This window comes from Lynx canadensis, chromosome B4 (genome assembly GCF_007474595.2).
Source record: "Lynx canadensis isolate LIC74 chromosome B4, mLynCan4.pri.v2, whole genome shotgun sequence".
In the NCBI taxonomy this organism is placed as follows: Eukaryota; Metazoa; Chordata; class Mammalia; order Carnivora; family Felidae; genus Lynx; species Lynx canadensis.
The window spans coordinates 119,774,878-119,795,092 of NC_044309.1; the positions used below are offsets into that span (position 1 = coordinate 119,774,878).

Here is a 20,215-nt window from a genome sequence, read left to right on the forward strand (position 1 = left end):
GACTCCCTTACTAGAATACAAGATTTTCTCACTGTATCCTCCTTACTTAAAACAGTGTCTGATATATAGCAAGAAAACAATAAATACATGTTGAAGGGATGATTACTGAAAAAAAGGGAATGATAAGAATATCAATTGTCCATGGTACAAATTTTGGTTTAGGACCCTTTTTACAAACATATATAGATTCCAGTCTTAACCAATATCATGGTAACGGTGCAGCTGATATAAATTAATATGTATAAAATAAAGGTAAGTACTTCTAAATAAAGCCAAGAAATGAAGAAACATTCACAAGGAGATGATGGGAACATAAGGGTTTTGTTTATCACAGGCAGTAGGGAGTAGAGAAGGAATGGAAGCTCAGTTCAATAACAGCAACAAAAGGGTGAGTGTTTGGGTGATGATAGATGACCTGAGAGAACTGGTTTCTAGTGGTGACTAAAGCATGGGATTAGTTCAGAAAGACTCCTTGCAGAGGGTGGATATTTGGTTCCATGCTTTGGTCTGCCACATGTCAGGCAGCTTCTTACTCAAACCTCCAGAGGAATGGCTGAAATTAGGACATTTAAAGTCCTCAGTCAAAGGATTCTTTTTTTATGGTCTATCAAACTGTTATACAGACTATATTATGATTTGTTTTCTGCTATGTCTGCAATGCTATTAAGCAGAACCACATGAAAAAGGAAGCAGAATGGTGTAACTCATTTCTTATAGTCCACAAGACTCAGGTCCTTTGGGATACTGGACAATGATCAATGTCCCTAGAATTAATCTTGCCATGTGCCCCAATATCAAGCTATTATGGAAGTGTTTTTAAAATTAGTGAAAAAAAATTTTTTAAATGAAGTAAAAACAAAATATATAAGAATATATTTTAAAGTGACTATAAATTAAAAAACTGTGGGGGCGCCTGGGTGGCTCGGTTGGTTAAGCCTACAACTTCAGCTCAGGTCATGATCTCACAGTTTGTGATTCAAGCCCCGCCTTGGGCTCTGTGCTGACAGCTCAGAGCCTACAGCCTGCTTTGGATTCTATGTCTCTCTCTCTGTCTCTCTCCTGCTTGTGCTCTATCTCTGTCTCTCAAAAAGTGAATAAACGTTAAAAAAAAATTTTAAAAAAACTGTGAAAACAAGTTAGACTTAGGAAATCATAAAATTCATGTTGAAACTAATATAAAAATAAAATTCTTAAGCCTGATCAGTGCTGGATTACAGGGTCTCACAGAAGGGTTATGGTGCATTATCATACCTACACACATAAACACGCCAGAAATAAAGAAAAGAATAAGGTTAGTGATATTTTTCATCTCTTTAAGGCTGTCTCTCCTTTTCAGTATAAAATATGCACTAGTCATTAATAGGCTATAAAAAGATAATGGACACCACTTTTCCTTTTCTATAAATTCTCTTATAAATGCTGTTAATTTTACCTATTTTCAGAAGGCAGGAGCCTAATAAGCAGAAACAAGTCCTAATTTGGCCACAGAATCAAAGCAAGAAATAAAATTCCTTATAAGAATTCATTCAAATTAAATATAGCTTTATTTTTGCTACAATGGTAACTGTCAAAAGAACTGGGTAAAATATTTGTTGACACATGCAGAAAACAACATAATAACATCTCTTTAATTCACACTCAATAGAGATGTTATCTGCCTTTTTCACATCATTGACATTTACTTATTAATGTATTAACTACTCATTTTTAGAACATTTATATCATAATATAAAATGAAATAAAAAGAAATTTAATACATCCATTAGATATAATAAAGGCTAATGTTTTATGTGCTCAGGTTTTCTGTTTAGGCACTTTTGTCAACTCATTTAATCCTCACAAAATAATGCAGTGTTGGAATGATCCTTATTTTATAGATGAGGAAACAGAGCCTTGATTCAGAGAAGTTGAGTATATTGTTAGCAAGTGATCAAGTCAGAAGTAGAACTCAGATTGCCAGAGAGAATACTTTTTACATCATTACAGCATATCTCCCTACAGACACTGAAAGAAAAATTCAGAAAACAAGCATAGACTGAGTGCCTACAGCATGCAAGGCATAAAGCACAGTGTGCTGGAAAACATAAATATTTGTGACATGGATACTGCCTTCAGGCAGCTCACAATCTAAAAGAATAGATACCAGATAACTATATAAATAACTATAATAAAAGGAAGAAAAACACAGATGTCAAAAATAAGTTAGTTGAATATTAAGAGGAAGGATATTGTTTCTGGCAGGGGAGCATTAAATAAAACTGTAGGAAGGAAGTGGCATTTAAATTGAACCTTAAAGCCTATAGAATTAACAGTTTTGTAGCAACGGGTTGCATGCTAGCATTTGGAAGAAGTACCCATCTGATATACCACAGAAGGTATACATCTCATTTAAAAATTAGTTTCTAGAGGCACCTGGGTGACTCAGTCAGTTCAGTGTTCGACTTCAGCTCAGATCATGACCTCACATTCATGGGTTCGTGCCCCGCTTTGGACTCTGGGCTGATGGCTCAGAGCCTGAGCCTGCTTCTGCTTCTGTGTCTCCCTCTCTCTCTGCCTCTCCCCCACTTGCACTCTGTCTCTTTCTGTCTCTCAAAAATACTAAATAAACTTTCAAAAAAATAAAAAAATAGTTTCTAAAAAAGTCCAGAGTTGTTCTATACCAACACTAATCTGGTTTCAGTTGCTGAGAAATGTGTTTAAGCTGAATATCTAAAATAATCTCTGTGAAATTGTGCTGTAGAGCTTAAAAGTTTAGCTTGCTAAACTTTGGAGTCTTGTTACATATGCACAGAGAATGCATTTTGTGGGTTCATTTTTGCCATTTCTCTAGGCTTCACTTCCATTTTTTTTCTGTACAGGATAAAACATTTTCTCACCTGAAAATATTTCCAAATAGAACGATTTTATATGAATTTTATTATAAGTATTAAGGATCTAATTTCTTTATTGCATAGACCTGAGATTAGTAAACTTCAGCAAAATCTAGCTTACTATCCATTTTCATAAATAAGGTTTAATTAATACACAGCCATGACCATAAATTTTCATATTGTGAAAACATGCTACAATGGCAGAACTGAGTAATTGTGATGGAGATCATATAGCATTAAAACTTAAAATATTTATTATCTGACCCTTTACAGAGAGTGTGCAGATCCCTGCCAAAGACAATTAATTCAGCAAATATTTATTATGGAACCACAAGGATAGGTAAGCTAGTAGGTGGTTAGTATGGGTTGCTCCCTATAAGGCTGTAGCCTCATCAAACCAAGTTAAAAGTTCACATTACATTATAGTCAATCATCACATGTAAGTAAGAACTTGAACAACTTTTGCTGTGGAAAAAAATACAGTAGGTGACTCGGGCTGTAATATATTTGTAAGTGCTCTACTCTTAGTATTTATACTATGAGCTAACATTTATTGAGTATTTATTGAGTGCTAGACCCAATTGTAAGCACTTAATAGAAGCAATATATGTCATTTATTCCTCACCACAAGCCTAGGGGGTAGGTACTATTATTATCCTCATTTTACAAATGATGAAATTAATACTCAAGGTGATTTATTTCTGAAATTCCACAGCTTATATTTGTTAGACATGGAAATTTACAGAACATGCTTTCATCCATGTAGATATTCAAGCAGAGACTGGATAACTTCTTAAAAGATATAATAGTTTATATTTTTTAAAGAGAGCAAAAAAAATAATAATGACTACCATATGGGTCTGGCATTGTTCTATGTGCTTTAAACCCATTCTCCAATTTTCATATCACCCTACAAGGTAGGTACAAGTTCCCTCTTTTAAAAATAATGAAAAACTATTGACAGGTTACCAAAGACATATACCTAGTAAGTTGTAAAGCTAAGTAAAACTTAGCTCTACCTGACTCTCTTGATTATCTCAAGCTATTTCCATTTTTTAAAAACCCTAGCTGTACTTCCATCGTATATGAAAAGGAACCACCTTTAAAAATGAAAGCAGCAGATATTCATTAGTTAAACAATGCAGTATCAGGCAGGAAAAGTAAGAAAGAATAACCTATATAATTAAAATAGCAGAGAAAAATAGGGAAATATGAAATATATTTCTAAATATAAATATAGAATTCATTCCTAATTGCAGCTAAGATCAAACTCAGAATAAGTCAAAATAGAATTTGATGGACACACTAAGCCTTCATTAAAGGAAATTTTTATTAATTCTTCTGCTAATAGAAATGAAGATCCATTAACATTTAGCTGATATCTCTGACATCATCAGATATCCCTTTTTCCAAGGGAGGAGAGTCCCAGTCAACCCATTTCCACACTATTGTTGAAGGAACATCTGAAGACGTAAATGTGAACAATACTCTTTTCTTAGAAGGCATGATCAAATGCTAAAGAGATAAAAAAAAAAAAAAAAGGAGAGGGTCTGAGCATTAGGTCCAAATGACCTGAGTTGGAATATTTACCCCTGCTACTTCATAATTTTCACCATAAACAAGTTAATTGACTTCTCTGCACCTTGGTTTTCTCACCTATAATGCTGCTTGTGTGAAATGCTGTACAGGGCATCAAGTATGCCTCCTTACAATACATTCAACCCAAGGAATTCTCCCAGTTATACAATCATTTTTTCTCAGAGAAGGTCTTCAAAAGAAAATATTATTTTCTTACTCATTCCCTTTCTTAATCTGCATATAGACTCCATATGTCTTTTTGGTTTGAAAGGCATGACAAGAATATTCACTGTGTACCTACTATGCATGGGTGAGTTAATAAATGTTGAAAAGAGGTACTGAGTGTGAGTATCAAACAAATCACATTCAGGACTTTAACAAACTACACAAAATGATATTATCAAGACTTAAAACTTGAGGGGCACCTAGGTGGCTCAGTCGGTTGAATGTCTAACTCAATTTTGGCTTAGGTCATGATCCCAGAGTGATGGATCAAGCCCCACATCAGGCTCTGTGCTGAGCATGGAGCCTACTTAAGATTTTCTCTCTCTCCCTCTGCAGTCTGCCTCTCTCTCTCTCTAAAATATTTTTTAATTAAAAAAAAAACTTAAATTTTGAGTACCAAGATTTTCAGGGTACCAATTTATGCAACTCCCATTGAAAGCAACCACTAGGTAATCACCCACTCTGGTCTCAGCTCACATTTCTAGTACCAATTTGCAGAACCAAGCAATGGCATATAGACCTCAACCTAAAGAGCAGCTGAAATAAACTAGGATCTAAGGTTTTGGACTCTAGAGCCTCTCTAAATATCAGCTATATGACTCAGCCTGCATGACATAAGAAATTCAAGCCACGAGGCTTCAGAAAAAAATGCAGATCAAAAAATGACCAACAGAACATCTATAGAGCTTATGAGGTGAATCTAATCAATATCATAGTCAAATAGATTAAAAAAATATACATGATAGCAAGATATGGCAAATGATAGAATGGAGAAGAAAGATAAATCATTCAATATTAATGCTAGATATATTCTCCTTCCTCTGGACCTTGAGTCTTGATAGAAAAGTAAATTTAATTTCAGCATGCTATTTGTAAACATAAATATGTAAATGTGATTCACTCGCTAAAATTTTGTAGTGTAAGCCTATGAACAAAATATGGGAAACTTGGCCAGTGACACAGGATAGAACATAAAGTGAACAAGCATGACAGTCTATAAGTCTATAAGGTAGCAGGTGAAGAAGGGGAGGAAACATGGAAAAAAGGAACACAGGAGCTAATATCTAATTTCCAAAATAGGAAGTCAAGAAATACTGCCTAAAGTTGATGAACAATAACACAGAAATATAAAAGTATTATCTAAACAAGTCAAGAAATACTGCCTAAAGTTGATGAAACATAACATAGAATATAAAAGTATTATTTAACTTCTTTAAGTATAATATTATTTGAAGTCACCAAGCTAACCAGTAAAAAAAACAAAAACCAAAAAACCACACACCTAAAATTTATCATAAAAAATAACAAACATATGTAGAAGGATTGGAGACAGAGATAATACAAGTGAGCTAAAATCCTTACTCACAGAGAATAAGATACATCATTTAAAGCTGATCAATCAGGAATTGAGATATATTATTTAGAAATATGGTAAGCTTGAGATTCACTCTAGTGTGTGACACATTCAATAGTTATTGAATACCTGCTATGAAGCAGGTATTGTGATAGGTATCAAAGATTTATAGGCAAATATGAAACATTAATATAGAAGTGCTCAGTTATATAACTAGAAAATTAACATAATATGTCAAGTGATATTTTAGTAATAATGTTAAAGGCCTTTACTATCATAGAAACTAAACATATAGTGCACACAAAATAAAATTGAGATCCTAAAACTTATGCCCCACAACCAAAACTCTAGGAGAAAGAACAGAGATGGAATAACACTTAGAGGAGTCATATTAGAGATACTATTTAAACATATATGGCGGTGTTTAGTTTCTAGACTGATGAGTCCACACTATCATTATCTAATGCTGTAATGCTGGGTCCAATCAATTCAATAAGAGAAAAAAAAAATCAAAAGATCATAAAGATTGAAGATTCAGAGACATAGTGGCTATTATTTGCAGGTTATATAATTTCCTAATCAGAAATCAACTTGAATATTTATATAAACCATGGTGTGATTCCTAAGATGACAAAAAAAAAGGTAGAAAAGTAACAGCTTTCCTATCTACTAGCAGAAACCAGTTAGAAAATACAATGGGAAAAATATTCACAATAGAAACAAATATGAAATAATAAAAATAAACCATTAAATGTAGAAAAACTACATATAAAAAAAACTAGATGTTACTTAACAACATAAAAAAGGACTTGAAAACATAGAAATTTATTATACTCCTGAGAGGGAAGATACAATATTGTAAAACACCAATTTTCTCCTAATTAATCTCTAAATTTGACATTTTTCTAGCAAAAACTCAGGAAGTAAGATCTAAAACTATAAAACTCTTAGAAAAAAATGGGTGAAATCTTCATGACATTTGATTTGACAATAATTTCCTGGATATGAAACCAGAAGTATAGGCAACAAAGGCAAAAGCAATAAACTGGACTACATCAAAATTTAAAACTTCTGTGTTTCAAAGGACACAATTGACAGAATAAAAGGCAATCTATGAAAAGGGACAAAATATTCACAAATCATATATCTGACAAGGAATTATATCCAGACTATCCAAAACTCCTACAACTTAACAACAAAGAAACAGTCCAATTTTTAAAATAAAGAATTTAAATAGATATTTCTCCAGAGAAGATATACAAGGGCCAATAAATAAGCACATGAAAAGATGCTGAACATCACTTAATCATTAGAGAAATGCAAATCAAAACCATAATGAGATGTCACCTGACACCTATTATGATGGCTACAATTTAAAAAAAAAAGAACATAAAATACAATAAAAGTATTGATGTGGATGTGAAAAAATTATAACCCTTGGGCACTGGGTACTATTGGTGGAAATGTGAAATGCTACAGCCATTATGGAAAACAGCATGTCAGTTCCTAAAAAAATTTCAAATAAAATTACCATATGATCCAGCAATTTCACTTCAGGGTATATGTCCAAAATAATTGAAAGCAAGGTCTCGAAGAGGTATTTGCACATCCGTATTCACAGCAACATTATTTGCAAGAGCCAAACGGTGAAGTAACCCAAGTATCCACTGATGACTAATGGATAAGCATAATGTGATATATACATGCAATGGAATATTATGCAGCTTTAAAAAGGATATTTGACACATGCTAAAGCATGGATAATCTTGAGGACATTAGGCTAAGTGAATTGAGTCACAAAAAGACAAATACTAGATGATTCCACTTACTTGAGATACGTAGAGTAGTAAAAATCATAGATATAGAAAACAGAATGGTGGTTGCCAGGCGCTACAGGTAGGAAGAAATGGGGAGTTATTGTTTAATGGGCACAGAATTTCAGCTTTGCACGACTGAAAAGTTCTAGAGAATGATTAAACTATGATGTTAATAAACTTAACATCACTGTACTGTCTGGCTAATATTGCATATCTCTGTTATGGGTATTTACCACAATTTTTAAAAAATTTAAAAAGGGAAATGAATGCAATATAACATTTAAAATCAAAACAAAAGGCTAGGCTATTAATAAATGGTGCTGGTACAACTAATTATTAATTTGGGGGTGAGGAAGAATCCAAGATAAATTATAGAATTAAAAATACACATATATATATGTGTGTGTGTTTATTTATATAGATAAGTTTGTTTGTATATCTCTCCAAAGTTAATAATTATACACTTATATTATAGTTAATAATTATACACTTATATTATATATTATTTATACATTGTATTTATTTATACATATATATGTATTTTAATTCTATAATTTATCTTGGGTTCCTCCTCACCCCCAAATTATATATATATATACACACACACACACACACACACACACACACACACACGCACACACACACACACACACTACATATAGTAGTTCCCTTTTATCCACAGGGCATATGTTCCAAAACGCCCAGTGGATGCCTGAAACCATGGATAGTACCAAACCCTATATAAACTATGGTTTTGCTATACATACATAACTATAATAACGTTAATTTATAAATTAGGCACAGTGAGAGATTAACAACAGTAATAAATTCGAGCAATTTTAACAACATACCATAATAAAGGTATGTGAATGTGATCTCTCTGTCTAAATACCTAATTGTACTGTCCTCATCCTTCTTGTGATGATGTGAGATGATAAAATGCCTACATGATGAAATAAAGTGGGGTGAATGATGCAGGCATTGTGACATAAGTGTTAGGCTATTATTGACCTTCTAACAAATCCATCTGAAGAGGATCATCTGCTTTTGGACTGTGATTGACTGTGGGTACCTGAAACCACAGCAAGCAAAATCACAGGTAAAGAAACTACTATGTAAATACATATATATATTATATATATATATATATATGTATATATATAGATATATATATATATATATATACACATATACAGTAAAACTTTGGATTGTGAGTAACTTGCTCTGTGAGTGTTCCACAAGATGAGCATTCCTAATAAATTTTAACTTCATAAATGAGCAACGTCTTGCAATACGAGTAGACCTGACACCAAACATCACATGATTACAACTGAACCAATGGTTCTTGAAATTTGCTTTGATATACAAGTCTTTGGATTACAATATGTTTCCAGAATGAGTTATGCTCACGAACCAAGGTTTCACATAAAGAAAAGATGGCAAACTATTTTTATGATTGTGGAGTTGGTCAAGGTCAGCCTAAACAAGACACAAACGCAGAAGTGTTAAATAAATGTATTTTAAAATCTTGGCTTCATGAAGATGAAAACTTCTGCACCACAAAAAAAGAAACATAAAGTTAAAGGGCAAGCAACAAATTGAGGAAACATTGTTTGAAATATTTTCACAAAGTTTGATATCCCGACTATACAGGTGAATTCTCACTTTCACAGTAGTTTTGTTTCACAAAGTCACCATGACCACTGAATTAGCAAATACTGAATCACTGCTCTTAGGGTAATACAGGGTTAGGTACCTGCAAGTCTTTGGTCACAGCATTTTCATCAACTGATCAATATATAATTTGTTAGATATGTGTTTTTATTTAAAGATAATTTATTCAACATATATTTTTTGATTAATAAACACAACTCACAGCCAATAGCACTACAACTTATGCCTGAATGAAGCTTATCTGACACACATATTTTCTCAGAAGGTACATCAATCACAGCCTTCTTGAGATCCGGGAAACTCTAGGCACAACTTCAGCACCATACTGAGAGTAATTTTAAACAGTGAAATCCCCCCCAAACAGCACAAAAATTGTTTAAGTGGCACTAAATAGGCTGAGAAAATGAAAACTGCTTATGCAGTTTAAGAGCTGAAACAAGAAGGCAGAGCTTTACCTATTCAACTGGAAATGTGTGCAGCAAGAGACTCAAATTTCAGTGCTCTCTGCATGTCCATGAATGATCTGAAAGCATCACAAGTATTGACTTGAGGGTTACAAATAAATTCAGCAAGTAGGCACATTCACAAGTACATAATCCACAACAACAAGGATTAGCTGTATTAAAATACATTTATAAATAAATTCTTTTAAAAATAAAAAATGTTAGGGGTGCCTGGGTAGCTCGGTCCATTGAACTTCTGACTCTTCATTTTGGCTAAGGTCATGATCTCATGGTTCATGGATTGAGCCATGTGTCTGGCTCTGTGCTGACAGTGGAGAACCTGCTTAAGATTCTTTCTCCTCCCCCTCTCTGTGCCATTCCCCTGCTAGCACACACGTTCATGCACTTGTCCTCTTTCTCCCTCAAAATAAATAATTGTTTTAAATAAATAAAATTAAAATTAAAAATGGCAAGCCAAATAAACATGTAATTCACACAAAAAGAATACCAATGTCCGAAAATATTTGGGGGAAAAAATTCCTTCTCACTAATAATCAGGGAAACGTGATTTAAAACAATGAGAAATAATCATTGATGTCATTAATAAAAATTATGCAAAGACAATCCACAAACAATTCATCCCACAGTGTCTTCCAGCTGTCTCTACATAATCCTCTCAAAAGAGCAATTTAAATTTAAAGACAACTGCACCAAAAATGTCTCGAAAAGTATAGATTTACATGAAAAATTAATTAATGAATGAGTGAATGGATGGATTGGTGAATAAATAGATGGATGGACAGATGCAAGCAAGTATTTCAAACTATTCTATGGGGACTCATGGTGACATAAGGAATTGGCATGACTCATGGCATTTATTTTTTTCACAAATATAAAACATTCATTAAAAATTAGATTGCTTATTATAAATAATCCAACAATGTTAAGTATATAAAGTAGGAAGTTAGAGTCCCTCGAAATATTAAGGATTAGATTTAACTATTAGATACAACTATAACTACTACTAACATAGTATTAGCATAGTATACATATTGCCAGGCTGTCGAAACACAAATAAATATTATTCTTCTCTTAATGCACTTATTATGAAGTTAGTTTGCACTAGTACATACTCTTCTGCAAACCCTATTAAAATTGCCAGATTGTTATTTTCAAAACCAAGAACTGAACAGAAAAAGATCAGTTTGCATTTGTATAGGAAGGAATTTATACAGAAACTACACTTATGTTTTAAAATATTTATAACAATCCTATAAACAGAAAATTAGCCTTCTCATTTTAAATTATAGGAAGCAAAGCATAAATTACTTGTCTAAGATTATACAACCAATAAATAGCAGTCAGGATAATGACCTGAACTAAATCTTAAGGTTAATCAGGGCAGAAATATATAATAATCCTTATTTTATATCATTCACAGTTACCTGGCACAAAATTTAAAACAACCATGAGGGCATGATGCATGTTATATTGTTTAGTGCTCTATACCATGCATGTAACAAATGGTCAGTAAACATTTATAGAATAAATACATGGATGAATGTATAAAAGAAGAGAAAAATGTGGAGGGATTCTAAATGAACGGAGATTCCTATCAAGCCAACAATTTTTTAATCTTTAAGATAAATAGTAAATATATTTAACAGATCAACTACCTGGAAACACAATGTAAGATGATAATCAATTGAATACACACTAGAAAGAGTGACATCAGTAATTACTGATATACTCTTCACAGAGAAATGTTACAGTGGAAAATACTGAACAGTAGACAATATGCAGATTTAGCTTACTGTGAGAAAATGGGCCCTTTAAACTTTTTTTTTAATTTAACAAAGTATTCACATGGGTTTGGATCAAGCATTATAGATATGCAAACTTGGGGAAGTTACTTAATCTCTTGAAACTCAATTTTCTCAAGGTTAAGTGAAAATATTTTATAGAATTGTGGTGAAATTTAGGAGATATAGGAATGTAAAGTGCCTCTCACCATACCTGGCATGGGTTAGTCATTCAATAAATGCCAGATATTATTGGTTTTTTTAAGTTATTTAGTTGTTTTGAGAGGGATGGGAGAGTCAGAGAGAGAGGGAAAGAGAATCCCAAGCAGGCTCTGCACTGTCAGCAAGGAGTCCAATGTGGGGCTCTATCTCACAAACCATGAGATCATAATCTGAGCTGAAATCAAGGGTCAGATGCTTAACAGACTGAGTCACCCAGGCACCCCACATGCTAGCTTCTACTGTTAGCATTACTATTATCATTATCAGTATGATAATAATTTCCTAAAAATACACAAATGAAGACTTTCCAATGGTAAAGTTTTAGTCCAATTATTTTAAGTCATTTAAATTACTCATAAAATCATAAAACCTAGATCAAATGAATGCTTGATATTAAAGCTAAATACATTCCTCTGTAAATGCCCACCACATCTCATGCCTTCTGCCTAGACACAAAAAACATGCTTCTGTTATTTGAATGAGTATGTAACAGATGAAAAGTCTACTACTGACCTAATTTCCACAGTCACTATATAGTCTCCATTACCCACTGTAACAAATCACCACAAACTTAGTAGCTTAAAACAATATTAATTTAATCTCAGTTTACTGAGATTGGAAGTCTGAAAGGAGTTTTACAGGGCTAAAATCAAGGAGTCAGCAGGGCTTATTACTTCTGGAGGCTCTAGGAGAGAATCTGTTCCAGCCTTTTTCATTTTCAAGACGCCACCTACATTCCTTGACTCATAGCTCCTTCCTCCATCTTTGAAGCTAGCAACGTAATATTTAAATTTTTTTTCTCTTTCTCATCATATTATCTTCCCTATTTTAAGGACCCTTATGATTATGTTGGTCCACCCAGGCAATACAGGATAATCCTCCCCATTTTAAGATCCTTAGTCACATCTGCAAAGTCCCTTTTGCCACACAAGTTTAACATATCCACAGTTTCTAGATATTAGAACATGGACATTTATAAAGAGAGGGGGACATTATTATTTATTATATTTCATTCCCCCCAAAGATCACATTCATCCACAGCAAAATCCATTCATCCCCATCTCAACATTCTCCCAAGTCTCAACCCATTGAAGCATCAATTTAAACTCAGAATCTCCTCTAAATCTTATCAGCTCAAAAGTCCCAAATCTCATCATCTAAGTAGGTATGGGTCAAGTTCTGAGTATAATCCATCTAGAAGTCCAAAATGATTTTCACTGGGCAGAGCTTGTTCTTTCTGGAGGCTCCAGAGGAGAATTCACTTCCTGCTTTTTGGCCACCTGCATTCACTGATTTGTGGTTGTATCGCTCAACCTCTGCTTCCATCATCACTTATCCTTCTGACTCTGACCCTTTTTTTTTTATAAAGACCATTGTGATTACACTGGACCCATGTGGGTAATCCATGGTATCTCCGCATTTCAAGATCCTGAACTAATTGCATCTGCAAAGCTCCTTTACCCATGTAATGTCACAGAGTCAGGTTGTGAAGATCAAGATGTGAAATCTTTTGGGAAACTAATCTGCCTACCACAGCAGATAAACAATGTTCATTAACTAAATTGTATCTAAAATGTTTAACCCGTATGTTCAATTACATTGTTTTAAGTACTCCCCTCATTCACCTGCCCAAATTACTGAGGTAATATTTTGTCATTTTTACATTTTGAATGTTGATTCTTCTGAAAGTTTCAGCAAGAAGTTCAGCAACAGAATAAGATTGTATATTGAATCATACAATTCCCAAGAGCTGTTGAGATCTGATAATTCCTCGACTAATTATTATTGTTTGGAGTATTTCCAAAGTACATAGAAGCTTCATTACAGGCAGAAAAAGTTAAACCCCTATAATAAAATCATAACTATTCTCAAGCTGAAAGATACCTAACGAATCATTTCAATTTCAAGGATGAGAAAAATAAGACCTCGGGAAGTTAAATGATTACTAGATGACACAAACTCTAATGTAGAGGACAGTGAGAATAAACTTATTTTAATAATATCTAATGCTGAACTGCATGGAAATCTGTTCTAAGAGCAAGCCTGAAAAAAGCTACTGCATTCCTGGGGCACCTGGGTAGCTCAGTCAGTTGAGTATCTGACTCTTGATTTTGGCTCGGGTCATGATCCCAGGGTCACGGAGTCAAGACCCTCAGTGCAGTGGGCTCTGTGCCTGACTGTGGAGGCTGCTTAAGATTCTTTCTCTCTCTCACTCCCTTTCTCCTCTCTCTCTCTAATCTCTCCCTCTTTCCCCTCTCACTCTCTCTCTAAAATAAAAAATAAAACATTAAAAAAAGAAAAAGAAAGCTGATGCATTCTCATAAAAAGAATTCCTTAATCTCAGGTTTAGGTAGCTTTTATTTAGCCATCTGAACTTCTTAAATATTGAGGCAAATATTAATAAGGTATTTTTCTAAATTGCTAGGGGGGGTCTGATAAACTATATCAGACTAATGAAAATTAGAGATATTTTCCAGAATGCTACACATCATGATCATCAGGATGATTAATAGCAGTTCTACTGTTGTTGGACTAATGACTGGTTTGGAAAATTTTCTGAAAGTTCATAGTCCCTATAAGTATTATAGTTTCTTATTTCCCTGGAGACAAAGCAATTAACCTCATGCTCTAATGGAACCCTAAGATAAATATCTTGCTAATACATGTGCATGGCATAAAAGTGCTTTTAAGAAACAGGTGTATCTTCACTTAATTTTTTTAAAAGCATCTAAATTAAATTATATAGTGCCCATGTTACTTATTCTTTTCAAAAAACACCAAAACTAGTGCAATATCTTTAAAATGTTAGTTCGATTACTAAATGTATATTAGGCTTATTGATTTTTCTAATTATAAGATAAGTAATATGAACATAAAGTAGAAATTAAGACATACAGACCTTAAACAGGCCAGTAAACATTGTTATTGATACGTGAAATCTTCTTTTAAAGTAAAAATACTCATATTAACAGAAATAACCAGATATTTCAATATGAAGGGAAGAAAATGTTTGTTTTGACCTACAGAAAAAACTAAAGTCTCAAAAACTATGGCTTTTCATATGTATGTGTATGTGTGTTGTTATGTACACCATCATGCCAATAGAGAGATTTTAATCTTATTCAATTGACAACATTTATAATAGTTGGCAAAATTCTCAGAGTTTATACACACACACACACCACACACACACACCATATATATATATACACACACACACATACAATCTGATAGTGGGTAAGGACAGATCATAAATGTAATCTTTAAGGCTCTTTTCACTGTAAAGTCAGAATACAGATGTCTAGGAAAAAGTTTAAATATCTCATCAGCAATGTGAGGGTGTATCAAACATAAAATTTATTGTGGCTGTAAAAAATAGACATTGTTAATAAAATATTTTTATTTTTCCCACTAATAGAAATAATAATCCTAATAAAAATATAAAGCGTAAAGAAAATAAAAATTACAGCACCCAGAGATAAGCACTTTAAACATTTCACTGAACATACCCTCATATGCAACCATGCACACAGATGATCTTACATAATTGGACCACAATTTATGTAGTTTGAAATGTTTGCTTTGCTCTTTTTAAGAAAAAAAAATCTTTTCATGTCAAATAGGGAACTGCATAATGATTTTATGACTGCAGAGATTCTAGCATAGAATGCTCCATAATTTATTTAACTAAACCCTTATTGTAAGATATTAATCTTGTTTATAATCTTTTTTTGCAACAATAAACCTGATAAACACCCTGTACTAACCTATTTACCAACTTGTCCGATTCTCTCTTGAAGTAAATTGTCTACAATTAGTTCTAATTGGCTACAAAACTGGATAAGAGAAGTGTATATTTTCTGTATAACAGAAACTTTACCTAAAACTTTTTGAAACCAGTTTGCCAATATGTATTAAGATCCATAGATGGGGGAGGGAGATCCCTGGGGGCGGGAAGTGTGCTGAGCTGTGGCAAGCAGGGTGGGGGTACTGAGCACAGGTGGGGTGAGGTGGAGAGGACAGTGTCCTTTCTCTGAGGGAGGGGCTGTGGGCGACAGAGACAAAGGAGTGTGGGGTAAGCACAGGTCACAATGGGCAGGAAAGGACATAAGGGGTCCTTCAGGGTGGTTTAGGCCTAGGTGGAGGCTTAGGTTTGGGAGGAGAGGAGCAGTACGAATACAATTGGTGGTGAGTTGTGGAATCCAAAAGAGCAAAGGTATTGTGAACCAGTGTGTCAGGCTCAAGAGGAGGCCCCTCCCCACTCCAAGTGAATACCAACATCTGCATGCCTCAACATCTGTGCACTCTGACATTACTGGAATCCCAAACATCTACGTGCCTTGGCATCTGCAAACCCTGACATCTACTGGGGTCTGGATCTCTTGCTTCTCCACATCTGCACACTGTAGCATCTACTAGGGCCTAACCTCTGTGGGCCTCCACATCTGGCACCCCTGACATCGACTGGGGTCCCAAACATCTGTGCACCTTGACATTCTATTGGAGCCCTGACCTCTACTCCTCAACATCTGCATATGGTAACATCTACTGGGGCCCTGGCATCTGTGCACCCCAACATCTCCATTCTCTAGGCAGAGCGCAGTATGGTGCAGATACAATAGTCTCTAGCACTGAGAAATTGGTAATTAGCACCCCCACCCTGTTCTCAGTTGCTCAGAGACAAAAAGCCTGCAGAAGACCACTGCTAGCCCACTTGCTAGAGAAACCAGGGAAAGAGGACACCCTGCAAAGTGTGGTAAGGTGTGGAGGACCCCTAGGAGCTGTCGTGGCAAAAATAGCCATGAACAGCCAATTTAAGTACCACATTACACAGCCCAAAGCAGCCTGCGATGGGTATGTTTAATACCTCCATGGGGAAACTGCAGCAACAACTGTACAGGGGGAGTTATAGTATATTCAAGTATGCACAATGTTTGAGAGGACTTTATACAGGTCAGCAAAAAAGGAGAAGTGATTGATGTGCACAACCGTGCGCCGAATGGTAACTGTGGGCATCGTTCGCACCAGCCCCCACCTCACACTACCTGATGTCATGCGCTGGCCCGACCAGCTGCTATGTGTGATGACTATAACAGATATGGCCCTGCCACCCTGGAAAAAGGTTACAAGCCTACAAAGATCTTAGAGCTAACCAGGTGCTTCCCTTGAAGTTGTAACGATATCCATCCATAATGGTAAAAAGCAACAGCTCCACCCTGAAGCTTGCCACTGGCCGCTCTTTTTACCTTCAGTTGTGTCCCCCTTCCAACAACAAGAGATCTTTTTGTCCACTGGGAAAATCTCGTTTACATTCTGAGACCACCAGTAGAGGCTTACAGTGGTTCCCAGGCCATCCCAATTGGGAACACACTGGACATAACTGGGTTTGAAGAGAAGAACAAGAGCCCAGGGGTAAGTCTGTGCAAAGACTCTAAAAGATGGGGGCAGAGGTGCTGAAGGAGAAGAGATGAAAGTCCTGCAGAGCCATTGGTACTGAGGCTTACCTAGAAAATGCATTGCATGTAGATGGTTCAGGGCCACAAGAGCCTCCATTTGTAGGCCATGTCACATTGGGGAGTGCTCCAGAGTGTTCCCCCAAGGCTGTATTTCAGAGCTTCCTTAGCTTCCTTAACTCTAATTTCATATCCAATACTGTGTCGCCATGTGTGGCATCCTGACCATCTATTCTTGAACATACACTGCTACATCCAGGTAGGCTGCATATGTTGTGGGATGTAATGCCTCTACCGCCATGTACTGATTTTGCATACATCAGTGGCAGAGGGATGTGTTTGTGTGCATGTTTAGTAGCTATCAGAATATTAAAGTGCATACCACTTGGCCAGAAGAAATACTAACATAAGGGTATAAAAAGTAGTCTATGAGGGATATTCACTGGTGAATTATAACAGTGCTCTCACTGGCACTGGAATTGTATGAGCAAAACTGGAATGATTCATCATGGTCATTGTAGAGATACTAAAGAGGGTAATTCCTGCAACAAATGGGAGATTGGATTGAGACCTCAAAATTCTTATCATAAGCCCCTGTTGCTTTAGCTATAGGAATAAAAGAAACAGACCTTTCTGCCCTCACTTTCTTTATTTCACTTGTTGTCTTCCCCCACAGGCAAATGTCATTCATGTCTATGGAAGGGATCAAGATCAAGTGGCATCAAGACTCTTCACATGAACCCTACAGTGTTTGTGGACCACCTATTATGGTTATGCTGGGGAGGAATGAATTCATCAAGCTTCCCACACATACTGCATTCAAGAGTTCACATACTTCTGCAGTCACAAAGCCTATAGCATTTGATAAAAGGGCAGGGGATGGCGACAGGAGCAGCCTTTACAGATCCAGGAGGAAGCACAGCTAGAATAGCCACAATGGGTGCATTCAACATGTCTTAATACTATTGTTAGCAAGGGCTGCAAGCCTTTCTTGTCTTGAGAGGGTACTTCCAGCACATCAGTAGGAGATACTGGCCTCTTCCCAGAGGGCAGAATAAATATGGTGATTCCAAGAACAGAAACTACTGGCAAGCCCATTGCAAAGGCAGCTAACAGCTCAGTATTGGGACCCTTTATTGCAATCTTGCAGAGTGAAGGCTACATGAGTGAACAGGATGGAAGTCAGAGACCTCCACTCAGCAGGATTGGACTCTTTCGGAAATAGCTTCAAAGTCCTATACTGCACGTGGTGCAGAGATGGACACCTTATCCAAGACTGTGGAGGAAAGAAATATCACCCACCCTAACACAATTCGACTCAGATTCTTGCTCTAATGACATATGCTCTGTTAATAGGGAAAGGTAGTAATAAAACAAATGGCAATTTATTATCAGGCTCTGAACTATCTTTAACTTCCTCTTAACTTGATATTTGTGGTTACATGCAGATGACAGAATAAAATGTTTAAGATTACTTTCAGAGACCCTCCTCCATTATCATCAATATGTATTCACCAAAAAAAAGTCTAAAATTTACTAAATACATAACCAGAACAAAAGCAAATGATAGTGATGATGATGATGATGATGATGATGATGATGATGATGATATTATTGTCAGGCATGTTGAAAAACTAATTATACTTTACAGAAAGAACTTCATTCCTCAGTCTCTTTATTCTTGTTCTTTGCCCAACTTAAATATTATTTAACTGCTTTGAAATTATACTAAAGTACCCAACATATTCTATAAGTCTTTATTTAATTCCTTGATGTTATTTAAAATTCTAATTTTCTTGAAATTTTTACAAGAAGCAATTCCTTTTAAATTCTAAAACTTAGAATTCTAAATAACATCTAGTCACAATGGAAGGATAAAATGCCATATTAAAACTAGAAAAACAGAAAACTGAGCTGAATAAAAGCTCAATTTAAAATCTAGACAAAAAACTGGAGATTAGATAATCTTAGAAGTGTAAGATTCTACAGGATCAGCCAATGTTCTAATTTTTGCAAGTAAAAAATCTATTTAAGACTCTAAAAGTAATACATCACATAGTTTTAATTAAGTCTGTATTTCCATAATCCTCATGTTTCTGAAGCTTAGCACCATGCTTTGAATGAAGAAGATATTTGACACATATGTGCTGGATCCAATTAAATTAAGGGTTATAATGTGAAATAACTACATATTATTCGAATCCAAAAGTCTGGGGTATATGGAAATTTGCATAGCAGCATACTAATTCCACTGATCCCAAAGGCTCCTACACCAAACTGTAAGGTAATGGTTTTCCATGAGGCCTTAAAAATCATTAAGCCAAGCACTGTGCATATGAGGCCTCATTTTTGATGACCCCTCACTATATTAAATAATTTAAATGATTTTAAATCATTTATTATTTATAAAATCACAAATATTTAAATATTTAAATTGATTTTAATGACCCCACACCACACACACACAATATTTCAGGTCTGAAAAAAAAACAGCTTCAAAATAAAATCCTGTTATTCATGAAATTTATGAAGATTTTAATTTTGAAGCTGGCCTGGAAATCCTGAGTTCAAAGCTATTGCAAGTTGTCGGATAAATTTACATTTGAATATGTCTCCAATGTCACGAGAAAGGTATTAAATTTTATGTAAAACATAACATATGTTAAAGGAAGAGTCCACCAACAAAGTGAAAACATTAGAAGTCCAGATGAGAATATTAGTAAAGAATTCTACTTTTGATTCATATATATTAAATACAGTAAAAAAAAAGATACTAC

The 20,215-nt window shown here is 34.9% G+C and overlaps 1 protein-coding gene across 1 annotated transcript; it reads left to right on the forward strand.

The window, feature by feature from the left end:
* The first annotated feature begins 16,786 nt into the window (after positions 1 to 16,786).
* On the forward strand, positions 16,787 to 18,228 carry FAM71C (family with sequence similarity 71 member C). The gene is given in 12 exon segments (XM_030323473.1): positions 16,787 to 16,802; positions 16,805 to 16,825; positions 16,828 to 16,921; positions 16,923 to 16,980; positions 16,982 to 17,039; positions 17,042 to 17,150; positions 17,152 to 17,200; positions 17,202 to 17,255; positions 17,257 to 17,397; positions 18,115 to 18,151; positions 18,154 to 18,191; positions 18,193 to 18,228. Coding segments are annotated over 12 exon segments (711 nt in total).
* The last annotated feature ends 1,987 nt before the right edge of the window (positions 18,229 to 20,215 follow it).